This window comes from Scylla paramamosain, chromosome 43 (assembly GCF_035594125.1).
Source record: "Scylla paramamosain isolate STU-SP2022 chromosome 43, ASM3559412v1, whole genome shotgun sequence".
In the NCBI taxonomy this organism is placed as follows: Eukaryota; Metazoa; Arthropoda; class Malacostraca; order Decapoda; family Portunidae; genus Scylla; species Scylla paramamosain.
The window spans coordinates 8,059,784-8,083,245 of NC_087193.1; the positions used below are offsets into that span (position 1 = coordinate 8,059,784).

A 23,462-nucleotide genomic window follows, 5' to 3' on the forward strand; every position below is an offset into this window, starting at 1 on the left:
CCTCTAACCCTCAGCCACCACAAGAGGACGCCAGAGGATCATGTTACCATTGATGTCATTGTTGTTATGGAAATGACCGCGTTACACTTAAGGTCTCGCGGGGTGTGGGAGGCGTTAGAGAACCCTTCGTGTGGCCTCGATCCCCCTACCTCCCTTTTTTCTCTCTCTCTCCCTTGTAGACCTGAGGGGCGTGTCGAGTACCAGGGTTTGCTCTTCTGCTGGACATGATCTACTCGACATGTTAATATCTCATCCATTTTGACTGTAGCGATGTGGTCGTTTCGTGTTTATTCGACGTCTCCCACTCGATTGATGCCCGTTCAACATTTATTCGACATCTCTTAATCTCCTATTCGTCATCTATTCCACATCTCCCACTTGATATTTTTGTGACATCTCCAGCTCGGCATCAATTCGACACTAACAACCGTCCCTCGACACGTATACTCTACATCTCATCTACGTTTATTCGACATCTCATCACCGTTCCTTATCCTGCTGGTGCTGACTGGAGAGACTATTATTGAGTGTTTAGACGTGAATATATAACATCTATCTTAACGTGATGATATGATAAAAGAAGCACATCGCTGTATATATATTTCCGAAGAATTCCTAAAAAAGAATATAGATTTATCCTGAAAAATCATTAAAAAGTGAAAATGATGCTGACCGGATGAGGGAATTAAGGCCTGGAGATACTGCTTAGTGTCTGAAAGATGCTGGCGAGGACTGAGCTTAGAAGACTGAAGATTTCACCTTCTCACTGCTTTGCCAACCTTTCCATTATCACGTACTACTTTTAAAAGACTTAAGTTTTTGTACTAGTGTCTTTGAAAACTTGTATAGCTTAGCAAATATTAAAGTAACCTTATTTTTTGTTCATGTACAGTGACGGTCATAAGTTGTGTCCTGCTTCGTCGACATAATGAATCGTAACCAGGTCGCACATCGCACTCCTTTCCTCGCGACGCACTGATATTCAAACCTTCCACCCTGAGCTGGCTACGGTTCACCATGGCGATGAAGCAGGACACAAGTTATGCCCGCCACTGTGCACCCAGGCAGTACCGCAGTGACCTCGATGTTAGCAAAAGACAACCCAAGCAGACAAGTTACGATGAGGGAGAGAGTTGTTGCTAAGACGAATGGTTGTGTTTGACTTCCAAGGTCATGAGACGGCTTGTGTTTCTCTTGGCACTTTCTTAATCTTATTTAATGTTGACTACTGAGAGGGTAGTTATGTGCACTGCTTGTTAGAGAGAGAGAGAGAGAGAGAGAGAGAGAGAGAGAGAGAGAGAGAGAGAGATGTTAATTAGGATATGTTTAGAAAAGTTGAACGTTTGTTATCTCAGAAGAGGAGGAAGAGGTGCTGGAGGAGGAGGAGGAGGAGGGAGGAGGAGGAGGCACAGAGAGTAGTACAGAACAGAGGATGTAGAATATTAGTGTAGATCACACACACACACACACACACACACACACACACACACACAGAGTAGTCAGTCTCTCTCTCTCTCTCTCTCTCTCTCTCTCTCTCTCTCTCTCTCTCTCTCTCTCTCTCTCTCTCTCTCTCTCTCTCTCTCTCTCTCCCTACCGTTTTTCCTTCTCGTCTCTCCAACTGTTCCTCCTTTTATTAATCTCCTCCTCCTCCTCCTCCTCCCCCTTTTCCCCCTCCTACTCCTCCTCCTCCTCCTCCTCCTCCTCCTCCTCCTCCTCCTCTCCTCAATAGGTCCCAATCCTGTCTGCTTCCCCTCACAACTTACGTGATAGGAATCCATCGTTTATATCACATCCCCTCATTCCTCTCCCCTCACACCAGTTCCCTTAGCATATCTTCACGTCCCTCTCCCTTCATCCCTTCCCCTCTTCCCTGCGCTCACTTCTTTCCCCTGTCCTGCTTGTTTCCCTTCTTTTTTTCCAGCTTCCTTTCCCCCTCAGTCACTTCATAACAAATCCAGGTTTTCCTCTCGTTTTCCTTTTTGTTTCATTTTCCCTCTCATTCACTTATTAACCTATATCCTTTTCCTTTATTTTTATCTTTCAATGTCCTTTTTTTTGTGGGTTTTATTGTTTTCCCTCAAGGTTCCTTCCTTCTTTCCTTCCTTCATTCACCTTTATATTTTCAAAACATTCCTTCTCTTCCCTCCTCACCCTTTCCCATTTCTCTTCGTCTCTCCTCGTGTCCTCGCTTCTCTTCTTCATTCTCTCTCTCTCTCTCTCTCTCTCTCTCTCTCTCTCTCTCTCTCTCTCTCTCTCTCTCTCTCTCTCTCTAGTTTGTATCTCCTCTCTTTCTTGTCTTTCATTTTTGTTTCTTCTTTTTTTCTTCATTATCTCTTTTTCTCTAATTCCGCTTGTTCCTCCTTTTCTTTGCTACGTTTGAGGCCTGCCTGGCATTCTTCTTCTTCTTCTTCTTCTTCTTCTTCTTCTTCTTCTTCTTCTTCTTCTTCTTCTTCTTCTTCTTCTTCTTCTTCTTCTTCTTCTTCTTCTTCTTCTTCTTCTTCTTCTTCTTCTTCTTCTTCTTCTTCTTCTTCTTCTTCTTCTTCTTCTTCTTCTTCTTCTTCTTCTTCTTCTTCTTCTTCTTCTTCTTCTTCTTCTTCTTCTCTTGCATTTCTGTTTTCAGTTATTCATATTTCACTTATTTTTTGTCCAATGTACTGTAACTGTTTCGTTCTCGTTATTGTTATTGTTGTTATTGTTGTTGTTATTACTGTTGTTGTTGTTGTTGTTGTCGTTGTTGTCGTTGTTGTCGTTGTTGTTACTGTTTAATTGTTCCGTTCTTTGTGTTGTTTGTGAGTTAATTAAGTTCGATTTGCCATATGTCCTGTATCTCTCTCTCTCTCTCTCTCTCTCTCTCTCTCTCTCTCTCTCTCTCTCTCTCTCTCTCTCTCTCTCTCTCTCTCTCTTTGCTCTTTTTTTCCAACCTCTCCCTTTCATTACACACTCGCCTATTTCTCCCTTTCTTCCTTTCATCTCCCCCTTTCCTTCCTCCCGCCCTGTGTGTCCTGTCCTTCCTTCACGCCCCTGCCCTTCCCTCACGCCCTCCGCGCGTCCTCGTCGCCTCCCGCAGTGCATTATCACCCGCATCTGGCGAGGGAGGGCGCCGCTGTGCCAATTACTGCATTCATCTCTCAATTCGTCCCTCTTTTTATGAATGGTCTTCCTATTTGTTCATTTCCTTCCCTGGGCCTGCCTCTGTGTGTGTGTGTGTGTGTGTGTGTGTGTGTGTGTGTGTGTGTGTGTGTGTGTGTATGTGTGTGTGTGTGTGTGTGTGTGTATGTGTGTGTGTGTTTGGGGGGGGCATTGGGAATCCTACCGCTGTCACCATTTTAAGTGTATGTGTGTGTGTTCGTGTGTATGTGCAGAAAAAGAAGAGGGTGTTGATTTTAAATACTGACAGGGAAATGTGAAGAAAATTAATGATTGATGTTTATGTTAGGAAGAGGAGGAGGAGGAGGAGGAGGAGGAGGAGGAGGAGGAGGAGATGCCACGCCTTGGAAACTCTTGCTATTCATTTGTTTTTTGGTCTTGCATTTGATTAATTTTCATTCGCTTTCTCTTTACTCTCTCTCTCTCTCTCTCTCTCTCTCTCTCTCTCTCTCTCTCTCTCTCTCTCTCTCTCTCTCTGGAAAACGGAATTACGGAGACCTTTCCACTTCAAGTCCACTCCTCCATTTCGTTCGGCCAGATCGTTCTCCTCCTCCTCCTCCTCCTCCTCTCCTTCATCCCCTAGCTAATTAACATAATCTCATTTCCCTTCAGAACAGAGCTACTCCCTTCTTCAACTCTGTGTAAACTATTCTCCCTTTCCTCTCTTACTCTCTTCCTCTTTCTCCTCTTCTGCCTGTTTTTCCTCTCTCCCTCTCATTCCTCCCTCATCTGTTTGTCCTCCATTCACCGTATTTCATGCTTCCTCGTGTTCTCCTCTCTTCTTGTTCGTGTTATCTTTGTGCTCACGTTCTTACCCCCGTTTCTTGTTATCTTCCTTTAGCTCCTTCATTCTCCTCGTCTTCCTCCTCCTCCTCCTCCTTCTTTTGCTTCTTTCCTTTTTATTAGTCATCCTTTCTCCTCATTCTTTTTATTCTCCTCCTTCTCTTCCTCCTCATCCTCCTTTTCAAACATTAACTTGGCCTAACCTAACCTCTAACCTAAGGAAAACCAAACCTAACCCAAACCACACCAAAGTAACCAACCTCACCTCATCTCTCCACAGGGCTGGCAGTTCGCACGCCATCCATCAGCTGGATCACGAAGGAGCAGGTGGTGGACATCGGGTCAAGCATGCAGCTGGAGTGTTCGGTGCAGTACGCCCAGGATTACCCCGTGCTGTGGGTCAAAAGGGGGACCGGGGGCGTGCAGGACCTCCCCATCTCCACCGGCCCGGGACTTATCATCAGGGACTCCCGCTACTCCCTGAGGCATGACAAGGGATCCTCCACCTATATCCTGCAGGTGAGGCGGACGGACAGACAGACAGACAGATAGATAGATAGGTTGATGAGTAAGTAGATAGATAAACAGACAGATAGATAGACAGACAGACGAACAAGGCATCCTCTACCTATATTCTGCAGGTGAGGCTGACGGACAGATAGACAGGTAGACAGGTAGACAGAAACAGGTATACAGATAAATACATTGACGATAGATAGATAGATAGATTGATTGATTGAGTGATTGATTTATTGAAAAGTTGAATGATAGATAGAAAGATAGAATTTTTTTTTCTTAGTAAGTTTGTTTATTTGTTATTTAGTTGTCAGTTATTTAGTTGGATAAGTAGATAGATAGATAAACATAGATATATCTAGATACATAGATAGATATTTAGATAGATAGTTGGACATCTTCAAAAGGTAAGGACAAAGTGAAAAAGAAAAAAGGGAAGAGGAGGAGGGCAAAGTGAAATAAAAAGATAAAAAAAGACCAAATGAGCAGTAGGGGAGAGAAAGAAAGGAAAAAAAAAATGTGAAGGAAAACAAGGGAATGAGAGAGAGAGAGAGAGAGAGAGAGAGAGAGAGAGAGAGAGAGAGAGAGAGAGAGAGAGAGAGAGAGAGAGAGAGAGAGAGAGAGAGATTTCACGTGACAAAAACAAAACAAAACAAAAAAGAACACCAAAACAAACAAGAAACACACACACACACACACACACACACACAATCAATCAGTCAATAAAAAAGACGAAAAAAAAAAAAATATCACCCCACGGAAGTGTGTGTGTCTGTGTGTGTGTGTGTGTGTGTGTGTGTGTGTGTGTGTGTGTGTGTGTGTGTGTGTGTGTGTGGATGAATACGGATGCAGGCGGGTTTCAGCAGGCACGGCATCCACCTACACCGAGAGAGACAAAGGGCGCCTATCTCCCTCACATGTTGCAGGAATGGCTCGGGTTTTATGAGGGTAAAGCGATAATTTTTAGCTGTCCGTCTCGCTGAGTGTTGCCGCGTGATGGCTTAGACTGGTGGAAATATGTGTTTGTGTGCGGGCTTTAGCGGAGAGAGAGAGAGAGAGAGAGAGAGAGAGAGAGAGAGAGAGAGAGAGAGAGAGAGAGAGAGAGAGAGAGAGTTAGTGTATCTCAGCTGAAATAGTCTACATTTTTTTTCGTTTAAAGTGAAGAGCACAACTAAATTTCTGAAACAATGTATACTTCCATTACTACTACTACTACTACTACTACACTTATACCACCTCTTTTCCAACAGATCGACTACACTACTACAACTATTTCTTCTACTATTACTATTATTACTACTACTACCACCACCACCACCACCATTACCACCTTCTTTTTCTTCCCAACAGATCAAGGACATACAGGAGAGTGACGGAGGGGAGTACATGTGTCAAGTGCTGATCGGCATCAACAACAGGATCACCGCCAATGTTGACCTGCTGGTGCGCCGCCCGCCAGTCATCTCCGACAACTCCACGCGGTTAGTTCATTAAATCACCCTTGTCGTCCTCGTCCTGGCGGTGGTGGTGGTGATGGCAGTACTGTGTATGTTAATATGGAAAACTTAAATGTCTTTTTTTTCTTCATCCAATACTCTGAAATGTATATATTTAATTCAAAACGTGCTTAGATTTACTCAAGCGCGTTTTTCTTCATCCAGTACTCTGAAATGTGCTTTTGTTTTAGTACACGGATAAACATACTATACCTCTTCACACACACTTATGAAACTAATTTTTTTCTTATCTAAGACTCCCACACTCTCAAATATATCTATATTTTACACAGTACACACTCAACACACATTAACACGCACGCAAATTTATAATTTTCTCTCACGCAAGCTAATTCACATTTTCATGACACACCACACACACACGCACATTCCCAAGCCTTCTATTGTGTTGGTTCCTTCTTCAGGTCCGTTGTGGCGAGTGAAGGCGACAGTGTTGAGCTCTCTTGCTACGCTGGGGGCATGCCCATCCCTGATATCTCCTGGAGGAGGGAGAACAACGCCATCCTGCCCACTGGCGGCTCCATCTACAGGTAATGAGTGCAGAACTCTGGTAAAATGAGGAGGACGAAGAAAGAAGGAAGGTAGACATGTAAAAAAAAAAAAGTGATACTGAAGGAAGAAAGAGGAGAATGAAGAGGGAGGAGAATATGTGGCGAGAGCAAAAAACAAGGAAAAAAAATAGGACGAAGACAAAGAAGAAAATTAAGGGGAGAAGTGATACCAAAGGAAATTTATGATAGGAAGATTGGATAGAATGAGTAGATAAAGAACAAAGATGAGTAGGAAGGAGGAAATAGAGCGAAAGAGGAAAAAGATACTTTAAGAATATGAGCGAATGAGCTAAAGGGGAAAAGGAGAAAGATACAAGGAGGAAGGAAATTAAGCGAAAAATGCCGAAAAAGATAAATTAATCATAAGAACAAAGACGGAGACAGGAGAACGAAAAATAACGATAAAATGGAAGAAATGACTGGGGAACATGGCAGTGAGAAAAGAAAGCAAACAGGAAAAGAGGACAAAGAGAAAAGAAGACAAAAGAAGCAGAAACATGAAGGACGAGCACGACAAAAGCACAAAAATAAAAGAAGGAATAGGACAAAAAGTAACGATAAAAGAGATACATGAAGGAAGAGGAGAACGAAAAGTGATGAAGTGAGGCGTGAAGGAGTAGCAGCGTGGGGTGTGGGAGGAGGAAGCAGGGGTCAGCCGTAGTGGTGAGGGAGGGACAGTGACAGTAATGAGATGAGAGGCAGGGCGGGGTGTGGCTGTCAGCTGGGGCATCCGGGCCTGATGGCAACCTTAATTTAATGTCCCTAGTCTTCTTACCCTCCCCCACACTTGTCTTGATACCTTTCCTCCCCCATTAACCCTTCCTTTCTCTCTTCTTGTTCCTTTATGCTTGTATCCTTTCTTATTGTTAAATTAAAGATCATTTTATTATACGATAATTAACTTATTATCTGTAGGAGCTTATATCTTCCCTTTCTTATTCCTAGATACCTTTCCTCTTCACTAGCCCTTCCTCTCTTTCCTCCTATCCCAGTGCCTTATCCACTCCTGTCATTAAACTTAGGATCATTTTATTATAGGAGTAGAATCTGTAGGGACTTTACCACCCACTTCATATTCTTGGATACCTTTTCTCTCCACCTACCCTTCCTCTATCTCTTCCCTGCCCCTTCATGCTTGTATCCAATCCCATCATTAAACTCAATATCATTTTATTGTTGGATCAGAAGCTGTAGAAAATTTGCATAATATTGAAATAACATTAGCATTTTCATTGAGGGCAAGGTTAGGTTAGGTAAGATTGGGTTAGGTTAGGTTCAGATTAATTCAATAGGCTATGGTTCTTTCACCTCTCAGGGTCATCCCCCACTCAAACCTTTTCTTTCATGGTCACCCCCCCCCACTCACACCTCTTCCCTCAGGGTCACTCCCAACTCACACCTCTTCTCAGGGTCACCCCTCACTCACACCTCTTCTCTCAGGATGAACCCCCACTCACTCTCTCTTGTTCTGCCAGGGGTAATGTACTGCAGATCGCCAACATTCGCAAGGAGGACCGTGGCACCTACTACTGCATTGCTGAGAACCAGGTGGGGCGAGGGGCGAGGCGGAACATCAACGTGGAGGTGGAGTTTGCCCCCATGGTGAAGGCAATCCGCCCCAGAGTATACCAGGTGAGTCAGTGGGTAAAGGTGAAAGGTTCAGGTGTGAGAAGTGTGTTAGTTTGCATGTAGGTGTAAAATGAAGGTTTAGGATGTAAAAAGGTGTGCTAATTAATTTTGCAGATGTAGAATTGAGGTTTAGGGTGTAAAAGATTATATTTCCATACTTCTTTTATTTCTGTTATTATCTGTTTTTTCTCAAGTGTTATTAGATCTAAGGCATATATAACCCTTTCTTTCTTTTTATTTCTTTTGTCTTCTTATGTCTTTTGTCTAGGTGTTATCTAGTGTTTATGTATCTTTCTGTATATCTTTTATCCAGGTGTTATATTTCCACCTTGAATGCATTGTTGTGCAGGAAAGGTGCCAAGACTAACTTTGGGTGGAGGTCAAAACTGAGTAATAGAACCTAACCTTTTATACTTAACTCTTTCACTATGATACAAAACAGTTAGCACCCCCCTGAAGTAATGCATGAGATCTTTACAAGGAAGTAGGGATTAAAAGAATAGATTTTGCAATTTCTACTCAGTTCTTAAATGGAGATGTCTGTAGAACAAGTAAGATGTCTCAGAGTGATAAGTAATTAAGAAAAGATGTACTGAATAACAATTGAAGGGTTAATGTAAAGACAGATTCACACTATACAGATTCTCACAAAACCAAACCTCAATACATAACAGAACTAGATGTATTTCTACTTCCCACCACAGGCCCTGCAGTACATATCTTGTATTATCCAGGTGTAACACTTCCACCTCCCTTCCACAGGCCCTGCAGTACAACATGGATCTAGAGTGCCATGTGGAGGCATACCCACCTGCCGCCATCACCTGGTTCCACAAGCAGGAGGGCATCGTTAACAACCAGCACTATAGGTGAGGTGGTGATGGTGATGGCATTTTGTTTATCTACCCTGCCATTCATCTCTCATGCTCCAAAGGCAGGTGTGACACTATTATGCTCTTGTGTTCTGGGTCTGTTTTCCAATACTTTGGTCTTTAATCAAGTGTTTTCAAATGCCATGGAGATGATTAGTCAGTTTTTCATATGGTTATTATGCAGAAGCTTTGTCACATTGCCAGTAAGATTATGAAAACACTCTTGAAAACTCTAATGATCACTTCTATTAGCACCTGTTAAACTCTCACTAGGGTCATGAAAACAATCTTAAAAACTCTCACTAAAATCATAAAAACATCTCTGAAAACCAGTCTTCCACTAGAATTGGTAAAACTATCACTAGAATCATGAAAACACTCTAGAAAACCTCAATAAACAACAAATAATAGAGAACCATAAAAAGACCTTTGAAAATCTGAATCACTGCCACTACAGACAAACAGAAACAACCAGAATCAAGGAAGCATTAAAAACATATGGAGAAACATGTGGAGAAACTTAAGCCTTCTCAAGCCAGTAGATAGAGCAGTCACATACAATTACAGAGTCCACTCATTAAGCCAGTCCCACACATTTGCAGAGTTTCCCAGTTTGCCACGGCTGATGAGTACACAGACACAACCCTGCGAGTCCTGAGTATCGAGAAGCGTCAGTTTGGCAACTACTCCTGCACTGCCACCAACAAGCTGGGCCAGTCCTCTGCCATCGTCACCCTCATCGGTAAGCCCCTTAATTGTCTCCTGCAGAGAGCTAAGGCCTGGAATAGCAATAGAACTGAATAAACACAGGAATATTAAAACTGCTGATTGGAATGCATTGAAGTAATATTAGAACTGGAAATTGGAAACTGATTGAATAGTATAGCAACTGAATTGATGAAACACAGAAGTATTAGAACAGATTAGAATGCATTAAATAATTGAATGATGTAAAGAAGTAATGCTAGAAGAAAATATTGGAAAGTAAAAAAAAAATAAAGGAAGTAATTGAATAGAATAGCAACAGAATTGACAAAAACACAGGAATATTTTAGAGCAGTTTGGAAGAGTAGAAAAGTAATAAAGTGAGATATTTAACAGCAAAACAGATGAATAGAAGTAGGTACAATATATTAAAGGAGAATGATTAAGAACTAGAGATTATTACTATTACTCTTTATTGTATTTTGTGCTTTAGAATCAAAACATACATTAAACATACCATTACATAAACTAGAAATAGTATACTACAAGAGTCATATTTTCCAAGATTACAGAAATATAAAACAAACCACTATTTAATATGTTAACGAATTCTTAGTCACTGCAGAATTAAGTGTAGTTTCAATAATAATAATAATAATAATAATAATAATGATAATAATAATAATAATAATAATAATAACGTTACTATGTATTTTACCTAGACACGATTGATTTTGTGACAGTATGGAACACTCTTGCCACAGATAACATAACAAAGCATGCAAGGAGGAGTCTTAGTTGCATGAAGCTATAGACTCGTGCATCACTAAGCCCAACACTTTCTGAGAACCTTAAGAATGACAAGAAGCGAACTAGAGTGTGCCATTCTAAGACTCCCTGTGTTCCTCCCGTCACTGTTGCATGTTGTAAGGAGAGAGAGTAAGGTTGACCATACATGATAATTGCCATGCTGCAGTGAGCTACTCTTATGCTGCTGGTATGCTGAGGAAAGTGCATCCTCATGTTACTCTTTGCTGCTTTACTGTCCATGGAATCAGAGTTATTTGGATCTTGTTCTTGTGGTCTCTTCAACCTGTCAGTCATTTGTGTAAGAGGGGCACTGGCTAATGGCAACAAAATATATGTATAAAGAAAGGTCTAGTGAGGTGCCAATCCCTAAAGAAGAGCCAAAATGTTTAGCCAAGATTAGAGGTGTCTTAAGACCTCTGTGTAACGGAGGCAGTAAGGGACATGAGAGCTTTTCAGAGCCCATTTTGTTTGGTTATGAAATGTCTCCACTGCCATAACTCACTGTAATGAATTCTACATAAGTATTCTGTTTCCTGTCTTCCTGTCCATTGTAAGGGTGATGATTAAGAGTATATGAAGTGCTCAATCTTATTCCTTTTAAATATTCATAACTGTCAGTTGTGAAATGTAATGAATTAGGTCTGTGCAATTATTCTTATATTTACCAAACTTCTGATGGATAATTCATACAACTGATCATATTTTCTTTAATCTGTCCTGTACTTTTGTTGTGGTAGGACAGACCAGGCTGAGAGACATTCACTTGGCTTTCACCATTCATGAGTTGAATGGTATCGAGTCACAGCCAAGTCAGTTGGGCGCATTGAGTGTTCTGTCAAGGGTTCAGGTCCTGGCTGTTCCCTCTCATGGTTTCCCTTTAGATCAATGCCTCAGTGTATCAGGACAGGAGACATTGTAATATGAAATGCCACCACTGTCACCCAATAAATGTAATGAATTGACATCCAGACATATGAACATCCAAATCTGTAAAATTACATTAAAAGAAAGAATAATGATGATGATGAGGCAAGTACACTTCTCTGCTAAATTTTAATGGCACACTTAAAATCACCCAGTACAAATATCCAAATCTGTAAATAAGGACAATAAAAGAACAAATAATGATAAGACAAGTACCGTTTCATTACTAAATTTAGATGGCACACTTTACTAAAAAAAAAAAAAAATCACCCAGGACATGATTTAGGGTCAGTAAAAAAGCATGGACAAGCAAAAAATAACATAAGAAAGATCACCAGGTAGCCCAGCCAGCCACCAGCCAGCCAGCCAGCCTGCGTAGCTCGTCTTGCTCCAGTACTGACTCTTCTCCCTCTGTCCCTCCCCTTCCCTCTCTCTCCTTGGCTTGCTGTAGAGACGACCACGCCGGTGTGCCCCCCAGCGTGTGGCACCCTCACTTACTCTGCCGCCTACACGCCCACGCCCTCCGTACTGACTCTCCTCGCCCTCTTTGCCGCTATCCTCCTCAGGAACTAAGGAGGTAGGCTGCATCTAGACTCCCCACCAAGATGCATATTGGAGTTTGTTGTAGTGTGATTGGACTGGATTGTATGGTGAAGATAAAGCATGTGTTGCACTCCACATTATGATCTTGAGCACTTGTTATGATGTTAGTGTTTACTGCATTGTGTGTGTGTGTGAGAGAGTGTATGTGTGTGTGTGAGGAATGAGTGACTGAAACATACACTTGCTTCTTGATGCTAAGTAAGATCAGTAACTTTTCCAGCATAAGAAGTACCAGTTTATAATGGCAATACTTTAAATTTAATGAGATGTAGTAAAATTGAATAACTCCTTAAACCAGTACAGTCATGGCCAGAAGTGAAATAACCTGCACCTACTTCCACTGTGTGTTGCATTTGCCTCCTCAAACCAAAGTCTCCTTATCTGATGACAGTTTACCTAAAGAATCTGACTATTTGTAGATTCACAGCTAATCAGACTTCATGCGAGAACACTAGGAAGAATGTACTGTATGTTCACTACAACTGACCATAACTGTACATCTTCACCCAGCATATCAGGTCATTAATCTATTTCCATTTCCCTTCACAGAGCACCTGGTACCCAACATTCGCCATGAGGGTGTGCTGGTGTATACTGCAGGAGGCACCATCACCCCTCACCTCCATCCCATCCTTGTCCCCTTCTTCCTCTTGCTCCTGTCCCTTTTGTCAGTCATGGGTGGGCTGTAGGTCCCTCTGCAAGGCCCTGTATCATGTCCCTAGCCTGGGTGTAGATTCCATAGGGGGAAGCAAGATTATTAACCCAGATAGCTGGAAGTGTTGCAGAGATTTCCATAAGTGTTTGATGCCATGAATGTTGTCTGTGGCTGAAACCTTGTGTGGGATTCCATTAGGGTTAGTTGACATCAAGATAGAAAAGTATAAGGCTGTGGGTATTGTAGATTTCAAAAATACACAATAGCACAGTACAGCTGAATCCAAATGTATGTGTACATATATGGGTGTTTTATTTATTTTTTTTCTCTGGGAAGGAAAGGGTTTTTGGGTTTAGTTAATTAATGTAGCCACAAGTAGGTTAACCCTTTAAGATCCTCAGCTGAATGTAGATGGCTTCAAAATACAAGTGTTTTTGTTGTTCAGGGGAGGGTTCAAAGACAAGTGGTGTGTTGCACTAAACTTTCAGGTCAACAAATGTGTTATAGGTACTTTAGGCATTGCTTTGCCCTAAATGACCGCCTGGACTTTGAGGGATGACAACTGAACTGTATAGACAAAGACACTGAAGTTTATTAATAGTTATTTTAGTGTGGGATGATACAGCAAATAGGATTTTTCAAACATAAAGACTGACTAAAAAAAAAAAAAAAAAAAAAAGGTGCAATGATGAAAACTGAAACTATACTTACCTTAATATTGAAGTTTATTGATATTATTTGAGTGAGGGGATGATGTGACAACCTAGACTATAGAAATTCTTAAAAGCAAATGATGGGAGGCTGATTCAAGTAACATTTTGTGAATTAGAAAAGGATGAATAACTGAGTGTAACATCCAGATATTTGTGTTTTACATATATCATATGAGTTTGTGTATCACCTTAGCAATAACTTACAACATTGTGAAAACCACGTAATCCTGCACTCAACACGGGAAGGAAAAAGCAGAAAAAGAAAGATATCTGACCTCTTTATCACTAATTAATATATATCAGTAAATACATAGGAAGCAGATTACATCACCTAACATCACTGATTATAAAAAAAAGACTAGGAACAATACATATTTATTATTTTGGTACTGGAAAAAACTAAAGCATATCACAGCATTTTTACATCTCAACCACTGCCTCTCTGTCCAGCCCACTCCAGGAGGCAACAAGTTATCATAGCAACTGTAAGATCTCAGAGACACCCAGCGACTCTCAACTGCAGTGGTTTATTCTAAGCATTTGCGGCCTTCCCTTCATATCACATCTTTCTCATATCACTTTTGTAACTCCCACTTGCTTACCGTTCCCAGTTAGCTTTGTATAAGGCGTGTGTGTGTGTGAGAATGAGTGAATGTGTTGCCCCCTGCAGTGCCTATCAAGGTCAAATGATAGTTTCTCTCATGGGTTATTGTGTAAAATGTATCCCTGTCTTAACCTGCCTTTGTGTTCTTCCTGTGAGGTGTGGCTGAGCACAGTGTCAGACAAAAGGTCTCGTATTCTGAAACATCTTGGTATTTTATCTGGACTAATTTCAGTAGGCTGAAATGGAAGTTGCTAGAGTTTTCAAGGGAGTTTTCATGATGCTGGTGATAGTTTGACAAGCAAACTGCACCATCAATAGGAAAAGCCATTTATGAGAACCCAGTTAATCATCTCTGGCCTTTGAAAATAGTTCTGATGGGAAGCTTAAGTGTTTTAAAATATCAGGCAAGGCAAGGCTAAGAACACAAGAATAGAAGATAGAGGAAGCTGCAGTGCTGAAGTACCCTGCCTCAGACTTTGGAGTAGCAGGGGAGTAAGCAAAGAGGTGTGGTGATCAGTGTAGACTCCCTGAAAACCAGTGACTTGGTGAGGGTCCTTGATGAATGGGTCATATAAGTTTATCCCTGGAGTGTTGGGACTGTTCCATGTTGTCGGTTAGTGGAAGCAGGAGTGGCAGTTTCCTTGTGAGAAGCCACACTCCCACTGCCTTGCCTTGTCTCAGTCTGCAGGCCAGTATTCTCTTCTTCAGTTCTCCCACGCCTCTGTCAGTTCACACTCCTTCATCTCTAACTCATGATTATGTAATATTCCAATGTTTAACTTGCAGTATATTAAACTAAACCATGTAAACAGGATGCAATAACAGCGCTAACGGAAGTTTAATATATATCTTTAGAATAGAGAATGAAAACTAATGACATGGCAACACAAAAGCGACTTGACTGTCATACCTTTGTGTATGTTGTAGTAGACTCCTGAATGGGATAGAACATACCCTGCCAGCCTTGACACTGACAGGACACTGGACTTGATGATGGTGATGAACAAGACAATGAGGGAGATGACCTAGGATGGTGATGAGGCTTTGGAAGAGACTTGAGGATGAGAGCAATGCAGTGAAGAGCTTAGATGATGATAATATGTTGGTGGAGTAAGAAAATGCTATAACGGTGAAGGGATGAGATGAGATAAGACATGAAGCTTTGAAGGAGACTGAAGTAAGAAGCTGAGTGGAGAATAGACAATAACTGTAAGAGGAAGAAAATTATATTAAAAATTAAGGAGTAAAATGCAGGTAATAACAAAACTAGAAGAAAGTTAAGAATGTGTAGATGAGACAGTAAATAGCATAAAGAGGGAAATTTCAACTATGAATACCAAAATCACTAGGAAGAATGTAATTGAGTTGGATTAAGAACGCATATAAGACAAGACAATAAGAGACTAAGTAAGAGCAGGAAAGCTTGGCTAAGTAACTGAAAACCAAAGTGTAAAGTGTCGAGTAATTCAGTGAGGTAACTCCTGAATACATAGGAACAGAAACAACGTAAAGATTGTTAGTTTTGACAAAGGACAGACTTCAAAACTTATCGGTGGAGTTAAAAAGCAAGAAAAACGAGACGAGAAATAATGGTAGGAGTGAATTTCATTGAGGATAGCTAGCATAAACACAATGAAAAGCATAAAGAGAAGTAAAGTTTAGAGGCACCTTCATAAACTATGGAGATTGCCAGTGTTTAGGTTAAAGAGAAGCAGTGGATCCGGAACTAGTAATTAACACGCAGTGGAATAAGACGCAATAAGACATGGAGCGCATTGAAGTTAACTAGCAATACATAGACAATAAAAACATTAAGAGAAAGAAGTCTTGAGGGCGTTCTCAGGCTGCTTCCTTCAGAGATCGCCTGTGTTAAGGTTGACGAAGCGAGACAGTAAACACCATACAAGCGAAATGGTGTGTTTGCGTGCGTCATAAAAGTTCTGAAGCGCACTTAGGGAATGAATGTTGCATAAATTCTACACGAGCCTCTCAGGGACCTTTTTTGCTTTCCTGGCTTGAGATGATAAGGGAAAAAAAAAAATAGTCAAAATTGATCCGAAACACAAACTTGGTATTAAACTCGTCAAAATTTATGTACATATTCACCTGAAATGCTTGTAATATTTAGGAATATTTTTGTTTATTTATTTATTTTTATTCTCTGATGGCTTTTTTTTTATTCTTTCTCACAATGAACACTTATTTTAGGATGATTTTAGTGCTAATTCGAGGTCCCTGGTTTTGTCACAATGCATTTTTCATTGAATATTTTAAGCGTAAGGTTATATAGTGCAATGTAAGTGTGATGTTGTAGTGTAGCGGCGAGGAAGAGAGTGAGAGTGTGAGACATTAGTGTAGAAGCGAGAATGAGACGAGTGAATGGCTGTCACAATACAAATTAAAATTTTGTAATGTTTTCCTATCATTAAAACATATAAAGGGCAGTTTTTTCCTCTCTTTGTTTATTATTATACCTTACCATTTAACAAGGTAAAGAGTGTTTGGTTGAAACTCACTGATAGCAAATTATCTAGCAAGAACAATAATCGGTGCTACTTTGGCTTGTTATCTACTTGTCATGAACCTTCTTTGGTATGCGATCTGCACTTTATATTGCGATCTACGTGTTATGAATCTACTTTTGTATGCAATCTACGCTTTATATTGTGATCTACAACAAGAAAAGTTGAACTTATCAAGAACAATGAAAAGACTTGTCCTAATTTCGAGAGAAAATGTCTGGTTAGAGAGTCTGAAGCATGAGTGGAATGTCTGTTGTAGTGTCGAAGTTCAAAGAAGAGACCGTGAGACGCTTCACCCATTTATTCAGAGAGAAGTCGCTGAAGGCTCAATAATCCATTCCGAGGACTGGCCAACTTATTCTAATTTAAACCAACTCAAACTTCATCATTTTTCCGTAAATCATCAGCAATATTACGTCGATTTTAACATCGGAGCTCATACTCAAGGAACTGAAAAATCCTTGCTTGATGCGAAGATTCGTATATTGATGATAATGTGAGGCATCAATCAAAGAGCATTTCAATCTCGCCGAGACTACTTCTGTTGGCGGATGATGAGAAAAGAAGCTCCTAACCTCTATTTAGCATTTTTAGCGTGCTGTTCATCGCTAGAATATGAATAAAATAAAATAAAAAAAATTTTAATTACATTTTATGCTATATATCATTCCATTTCATTTCCTTGTAGATAACAAGCCAAAGTATGATGTAGATATTTTTTCCCTGTAGATAACAAGCCAAAGTAGCACCCAATAATCAACAGATAATTAATGCAGGTGAAATCAAATAAACTTTGAAAATGTCACTAGGACCTTGAAAACGTGCAGATATTATTTTATTACCACTAAGAATGACAGGAGACTGAAAATATGGCAATAGAACCTTGATAACATGGAGGTATTGCATTATTACCGAGAATAATGACGAGAGAGAGAGAGAGAGAGAGAGAGAGAGAGAGAGAGAGAGAGAGAGAGAGAGTTACCAGGATCTCGAAACATGGAAGCATTGGATTTTTACCACTGACAACAAGGATAGGTAATATAACAAATGAAATTAAATAACAAGCTTTAAAAAGTCACTAGAACCCTGAAAAATAAAGTTTTGATATTGCTAACCTAATCCAACTAACTGAATTTTAAATGAATGACTACCTAATGGTGAAGTAGTCCCACTCATGCGCAATGGTCAGCAAAGCAACGCCAATCACATCACACCACCTCAGTACTCGGCAGCATGTCAGGGAGATAGGGTGTGGATGTCTGACGGGTTATCATTCCGACGGTCCTCGTGAGTAATTGAGCTTCTAATCATATATTACTCTCCAGGGTGTCGATCAAGGGTGTATGGCGCTGTAAGGAACTGTGGTAAGCCATAGATAGGCATTAAGAAAGATTAATGGAATAACTTTTTTTGTGAGGTTCATACGGTCATTTTTTTGGCAAGTTTTCCGTGATTTGTCAGAAGACGCAAGGAAGGAATGGAGTGAGTGGCTCCTGAGTCGGTTTTTGTCTCCATTAAAGTATATCTATAGAAATATGTATGTGAGGCTTAGATAACTGACAAAGTTAGTGTTCTACTGCGTCAGGTAATTGTTCGAATCACAAGCCGAAACAGTGAGCCGAGTCAGTTTTGCGTGCGCTAAGAGCTATGCAGGACAACCGCCACGGCTTCCCAGATTTATAAATCCGTTAGTGGTGGCTAACCTCCTTATGCCTAGAGGGGTGGCCGCAAGTACGCAGAACACTCGTACAGTGGCAGGTAACCAACACAGTGATGTGAATGAGACTTTTATGCCCACGCATGTGCGTTATCATTCACTACTTTTGTTTACTAGCTCAGTTTCTATCTCAAAATATTATAAAAACAACAACACAATAGCAATTTGTCAATGAAACGATACCGATTTTGATAATACGTAAAATACATGTTTACACGGCAGTAGGGTTGACATTGAAGCATGGGTTAAGTTTTGGCGCTCGTATCAGTCACCACTCGTGTTTACGCAGTTTTATCCATATCCCACAGACAAGAGCAATAGTAATTTGTCATTATAACTTCATACAGTGGTTGATAATACTGAAAATATTTGAAATACTTGGAAGATATTTTGATATTTTCTAACTTTTGTGCACATGCATGATGTTACCTCACCAGTGGGATGATGGATGTATTGTATGACAGAAATAAATGGACGATCAATATAATGAACACGCTACCAGACGTTCATTTTGAAACGGGATGCGAGTTCCCAAGTTTGAGCAGGTTACCCCTTCAAATCGGCTGTTCTCAACACTTGTGCAGGAGCAAGGAAGGTATAACTCGTGTAGAATCTTGTGCCGGAGTTGATGAATATGCTTCCCGGCATATTCATATTCCTACTACTACTTCCATTATTACTACTACCATTACTACTACTACTACTACTGCTACTACTACTACTACTACTACTACTACTACTACTACTACTACTACTACTACCATCATTGCTACTACTACTACCATTGCTACTACTACTGTTGCTGCTACTACTGCTACTACTGCTACTACTGCTGCTGCTACTACTACTACTGCTACTACTACTACTACTACTACTACTACTACTACTACTACTACTACTACTACTACTACTACTACTACTACTACTACTACCGTTACTACTACTATTGCTACTGCTACTACTACTACTACTACTACTACTACTACTACTACTACTACTACTACTACTACTACTACTACTATTACTATTACTACTGTTGCTACTACTACTACTACTACTACTACTACTACTACTACTACTACTACTACTACTACTACTACTACTACTACTATCACCACCAACACCACCATTTTCCATCCCTCCTCCACCCACATAGTGGGGCTGTTCCTATTCACCTACGCACATCGCTACAAACACCCGCTATACCAAATGTGGAACACAAAAGAAAAAAAGAATCCAGCATCGATAAAACTTCGTATTGGAGTTGTACCGTTGCAAAGGCGAAGGCTCCCATCTGCATCTACTCGCCTGCAAAGCCATAACAAGCCATGGCCGCGCTGGACGAACACGACAGCGAATCCCAGCAACGGCCACGGGTTGTCCAGGAGAAGAGAAACATTCTGGATGAGTATGGAGACCGTGAGTTGGTGCAGTGGTACCGGCTGGAGTGTGGGACTATTTTTGTGACAGACTTAGTGCGAGGAAAGTTGAGAAAACTGAGGAACAATTTCCTCTCCCTTGAGGATAAAATGCTCCTCAACTGGCAACTGGCAAAATGCAGTTGTGCACTACTGACCGATGGCTCTCGCAGCAGACCGTCAACAGGATAATTTTTTGACACATTGGACGCCCTGTCACACAGGTCCATTCTGTCATGGTTCGTAAAATTTCCAGTGACCTCTCGGGAAATCCAAAGGAAGAAGGCGGGATTTCGACTGATTGCTGAGTTTCCTGAAGTGATTGGGGCCATTAAGGGAACACGCATGAGGCTGGTGACAACTGGACTAGAATTCATGAACAGTAAAGGATACTACAGCATCAATGTGCAGCTCATGTTTGATGCCAAACATACATGTGTTGGTTGAAGCACCCCACCATGTTATCTTCAAGATGTTATTCCATCATTATTGATTGACGATGGGTGAAGTGGGGGTTGGAAATGCACCACTACTATGAGGAAGCCATACCTACTTTGTGTATTATGAGAATCTGCAGAAGTAACTGATAAATCTTCATTAAGCCATCTATTATTTATAATTAAGACCAGTCTGTGAGGGAATAGATGCTTTTTGGAATAAGATGTTCTTGACTTTGTGTAATCCATGGTATATATTGTATCATAAAAGAAACCTTAAAGAATTTGTTGCTCTGTTATTCATAAGGCATCATAGTGACCAGGCTGGACTTTGTTTACAATGTTTACACTTTTATACCGTCATATTTCTGTATTGCAGGTGTGAGGCAGCATCAGGAGAGGGAACAAGGTTGATGCAGCAGGGGCTGTAGACACACAGCAGACTGTGGAACATTGGAGCAGATGAGCCACCTGTTCACTCTCAGTCAGTGGTGCATGTCATGGCTGAGCCAGCAGGATGACAAGGCAACTGGAGGAGCAGTATCAGAAGACAGGTAACATCATATGAAAGAACATGCAGGTTTTTTTTTCTTTCATGAAAAATGTATCTGCTGATAAATCCCTATGCACAACACAATCACTAGAGAAAAGTCTGTATATTGCAACATGATTTTTTTTGCTCTGCTGAATGAGTGACAGCTTCATTCACTGTGGCTACAGACTTAACCATCAACTTAAAAGTCATTTTTCTTGTTCTTCCTGTGTTCTATTGGGAAAATTGCTGTTATTACTATTTTGGGAGATAATTTGTTGCTGGTTTTCCCCAGTCATGAACTACACTTCCAGTTAGTTTTGATAGCAATTTTTTCTGTTCCCAAGGTTCATTTGGAAATGATGAATGGGTGTGTTTCATTGCTGCTTGACAGCACTGCAGGAAGTCCTCAAGTGCTGCTAAAGCTAAACCATCATTCTGAGAATTTGATGTAATCATCTGCAATAATACTTTGGTTTTAAAATCCTTTCCAAAGAATTCATTTTGCTTTTGCATGATTACCATCAGAATTTAGGTACTCTAAAATTTTGATGGCTTTCTGCTTCTTGTGTCTCACCATGTGTATACTTGTTGAAGTAGGCAAACCTCTCAGGACTACTAAAAGTTTTGGATTCAGAATTCTTAATCCATATTGGAAATTGCATGGGTTGTCCACTAAAAGTGTTAGGTTCTATTGAAGGCAGGGTCCACTTGGCATCCTGTAATTTCTTGCAGGATGGGAAGCTTGTTAATCTGTCTTATATTATCATTAGTATGTTGATCTTAAGTGGTTCTAGTCAATGTGATAACATTTAAAACTGTAGGGTTGTGGCTTATTGTTTGAGGTTCATTCACTTTATCATCAGTTCATTTTCTCCATCACAGAAGTTTCTGTAGCTCATGGGATGTAATATTTGTGAGGCATAGCATTGTCTTTCTGGAGATCTGCAGGTGCCTATATATTATTGATGTTTTTGCAGTACAAGAGGTTAGGGAAATACTGTCCTTACTTTTAGATGCAGGTTTCTATCTATTCTCGGTTTCCTTTGTTGTTTTTGAGTTCTTTGTCATAACTGAGTTAGAAGGCAGGCTGCTGTTCATGTTATGATGCTTTTGAGTTCTTTTGTCTTACCCGAGTGCATTTTTATTTTCAGGCATTGAAATGAACGTGCAGTGGATACAGAGCAGGGGGTTTGAGATCAAGTCCTTGGCTGTAAGGATCATCATGCAAGTTGGAAGTGAATCTGCAAATGACTCATTTTATACTAAAATGAGTTTACTAATAATGTGAAGTGAATCTGCGAATGACTTTACTAAAATGAGTTTACTAATAATGTTATAGGTAAAGAAAACAACCACTGCTACATTCTTCTTTATTTAAGTGAATCAAGTTTAACAAAATTAATGACTAGTAACAAATGTAAAAATGAAATGATTCATTGTTTAAGTTATCTACTGGATTTTATCTAGCTTGAATATTCTACATTATGTTGGTAATATACATGGTTATCAAATTCACATCCTTGGAGGAAGAAGAAAAAAGTGATGGACTAGTTGTTGTTACATGTCTTTAGGGTGTTGAGAGGGGTGGGGCTGCCGAAATTTAGACTTCAAATTTTGGGGGCTCCACCCCTCCCAACACCCTCCCCAAAATTTAGACTTAAGTTCTATTGGTTGTTGGGAGGGATGGGGCACCAATGTAGTAGACCATGTTGGGAGGGGTGAGGTAGATGTCCACCCCCAAAATTTCCCCCCCCCCCAAATAAAAAAAAAAATTTATCCCCCTATCCCCCCCAAGAAAATTTAGACAAGCTGTTGGGAGGAATGGGGCCCCAAAATTTACTTGCACCCCTTAAAATTTAGCACATGGTCCCCTGTTTGTGAAAGGCTAATCAGTGACAGTGCATGGTCCATCATTGAAGTTTAACCTAGCAATCAACGTTACCCCAGTAATCAGTGTTACATGTCTATTAGGGGCCTGCTTTAGCATCTGGAGTTGCTAATTAAACTATTCACATGTGTAGGGTCATGTGCAAAAGTTACTACTTTATGGCCATCTCCCCCCTTCCTAGTTCCCTAGTAGTCAGGGCTACACCTCCCCTTTTGCTAGTTCCCTAGTAATCAAGGTTACATATCTAAGATGTTAAGGGGTTATGAACTATTCACATGGGAAGGGGCCCTCACATGCAAACCGTTTTACTCAACCACCCGCCTCAAAAGCACAAATTGGCCCACTAGTTTCTACTATGTGGCTCCCCCTTGCTAGTTCCCTAGTAATCAAGGTTATATGTTGGGCCTAATCTAACACTGCAGTTCGTCTCTGGGGTCCTGGGCCTACAACACTACTGCTGCGCATCTAAGTTGTTGGGGACCCTAATTTAAGTTCCTAATAAACTATTCACATATATGGGGTCATGTACAAACCTGATTTCACTCACCTCCCTCCACTCCCCAAAGTCATAACATCGCCCACTAGTTACTACTATATGGCCAGACCTCCCCTCCTTGACAGTTTTCATCATTGCCAGTCAGACCAAAGTCAAATTTCTGAGGCCCAAACTGCCTTGCTTCACTCCTATCATGTCACTTCCCCAAAACGCATGCAACATTTACCCTCTCTTCCCATCATAGCCAGACTGTCTCCTAATTAATAATATTTAGCACAAATTGCCTGGCTTTTTTTTACTCCTTTTACCCTCCCTCCCTAAATGCATGCAACACCAAGTTACTTTCTCATCAGGGCCAGCCTTCCTCCCACTCTTTCCCCTAAGGATATGAATTAATGACCCCATACTTCACTCAACTTG

General features: G+C 40.7%; 1 protein-coding gene and 1 long non-coding RNA gene across 2 annotated transcripts; both read left to right on the forward strand.

The window, feature by feature from the left end:
- Window positions 1–4,187: 4,187 nt before the first annotated feature.
- Window positions 4,188–13,842, forward strand: LOC135093513 (lachesin-like). The gene is made up of 8 exons (XM_063992811.1): window positions 4,188–4,449; window positions 5,797–5,927; window positions 6,368–6,493; window positions 7,990–8,146; window positions 8,906–9,012; window positions 9,618–9,757; window positions 11,906–12,031; window positions 12,607–13,842. Exons 1-7 carry the CDS (start codon window positions 4,279–4,281, stop codon window positions 12,025–12,027), a joined length of 954 nt encoding a protein of 317 aa, XP_063848881.1. The 5' UTR covers window positions 4,188–4,278; the 3' UTR covers window positions 12,028–12,031; window positions 12,607–13,842.
- A 3,878-nt stretch (window positions 13,843–17,720) lies between these two features.
- On the forward strand, window positions 17,721–23,323 carry LOC135093658 (uncharacterized). Its single transcript, XR_010263449.1, has 3 exons — window positions 17,721–17,838; window positions 20,503–20,677; window positions 21,810–23,323. It is a non-coding gene; the product is annotated as an uncharacterized LOC135093658 (long non-coding RNA).
- Window positions 23,324–23,462: the final 139 nt, after the last annotated feature.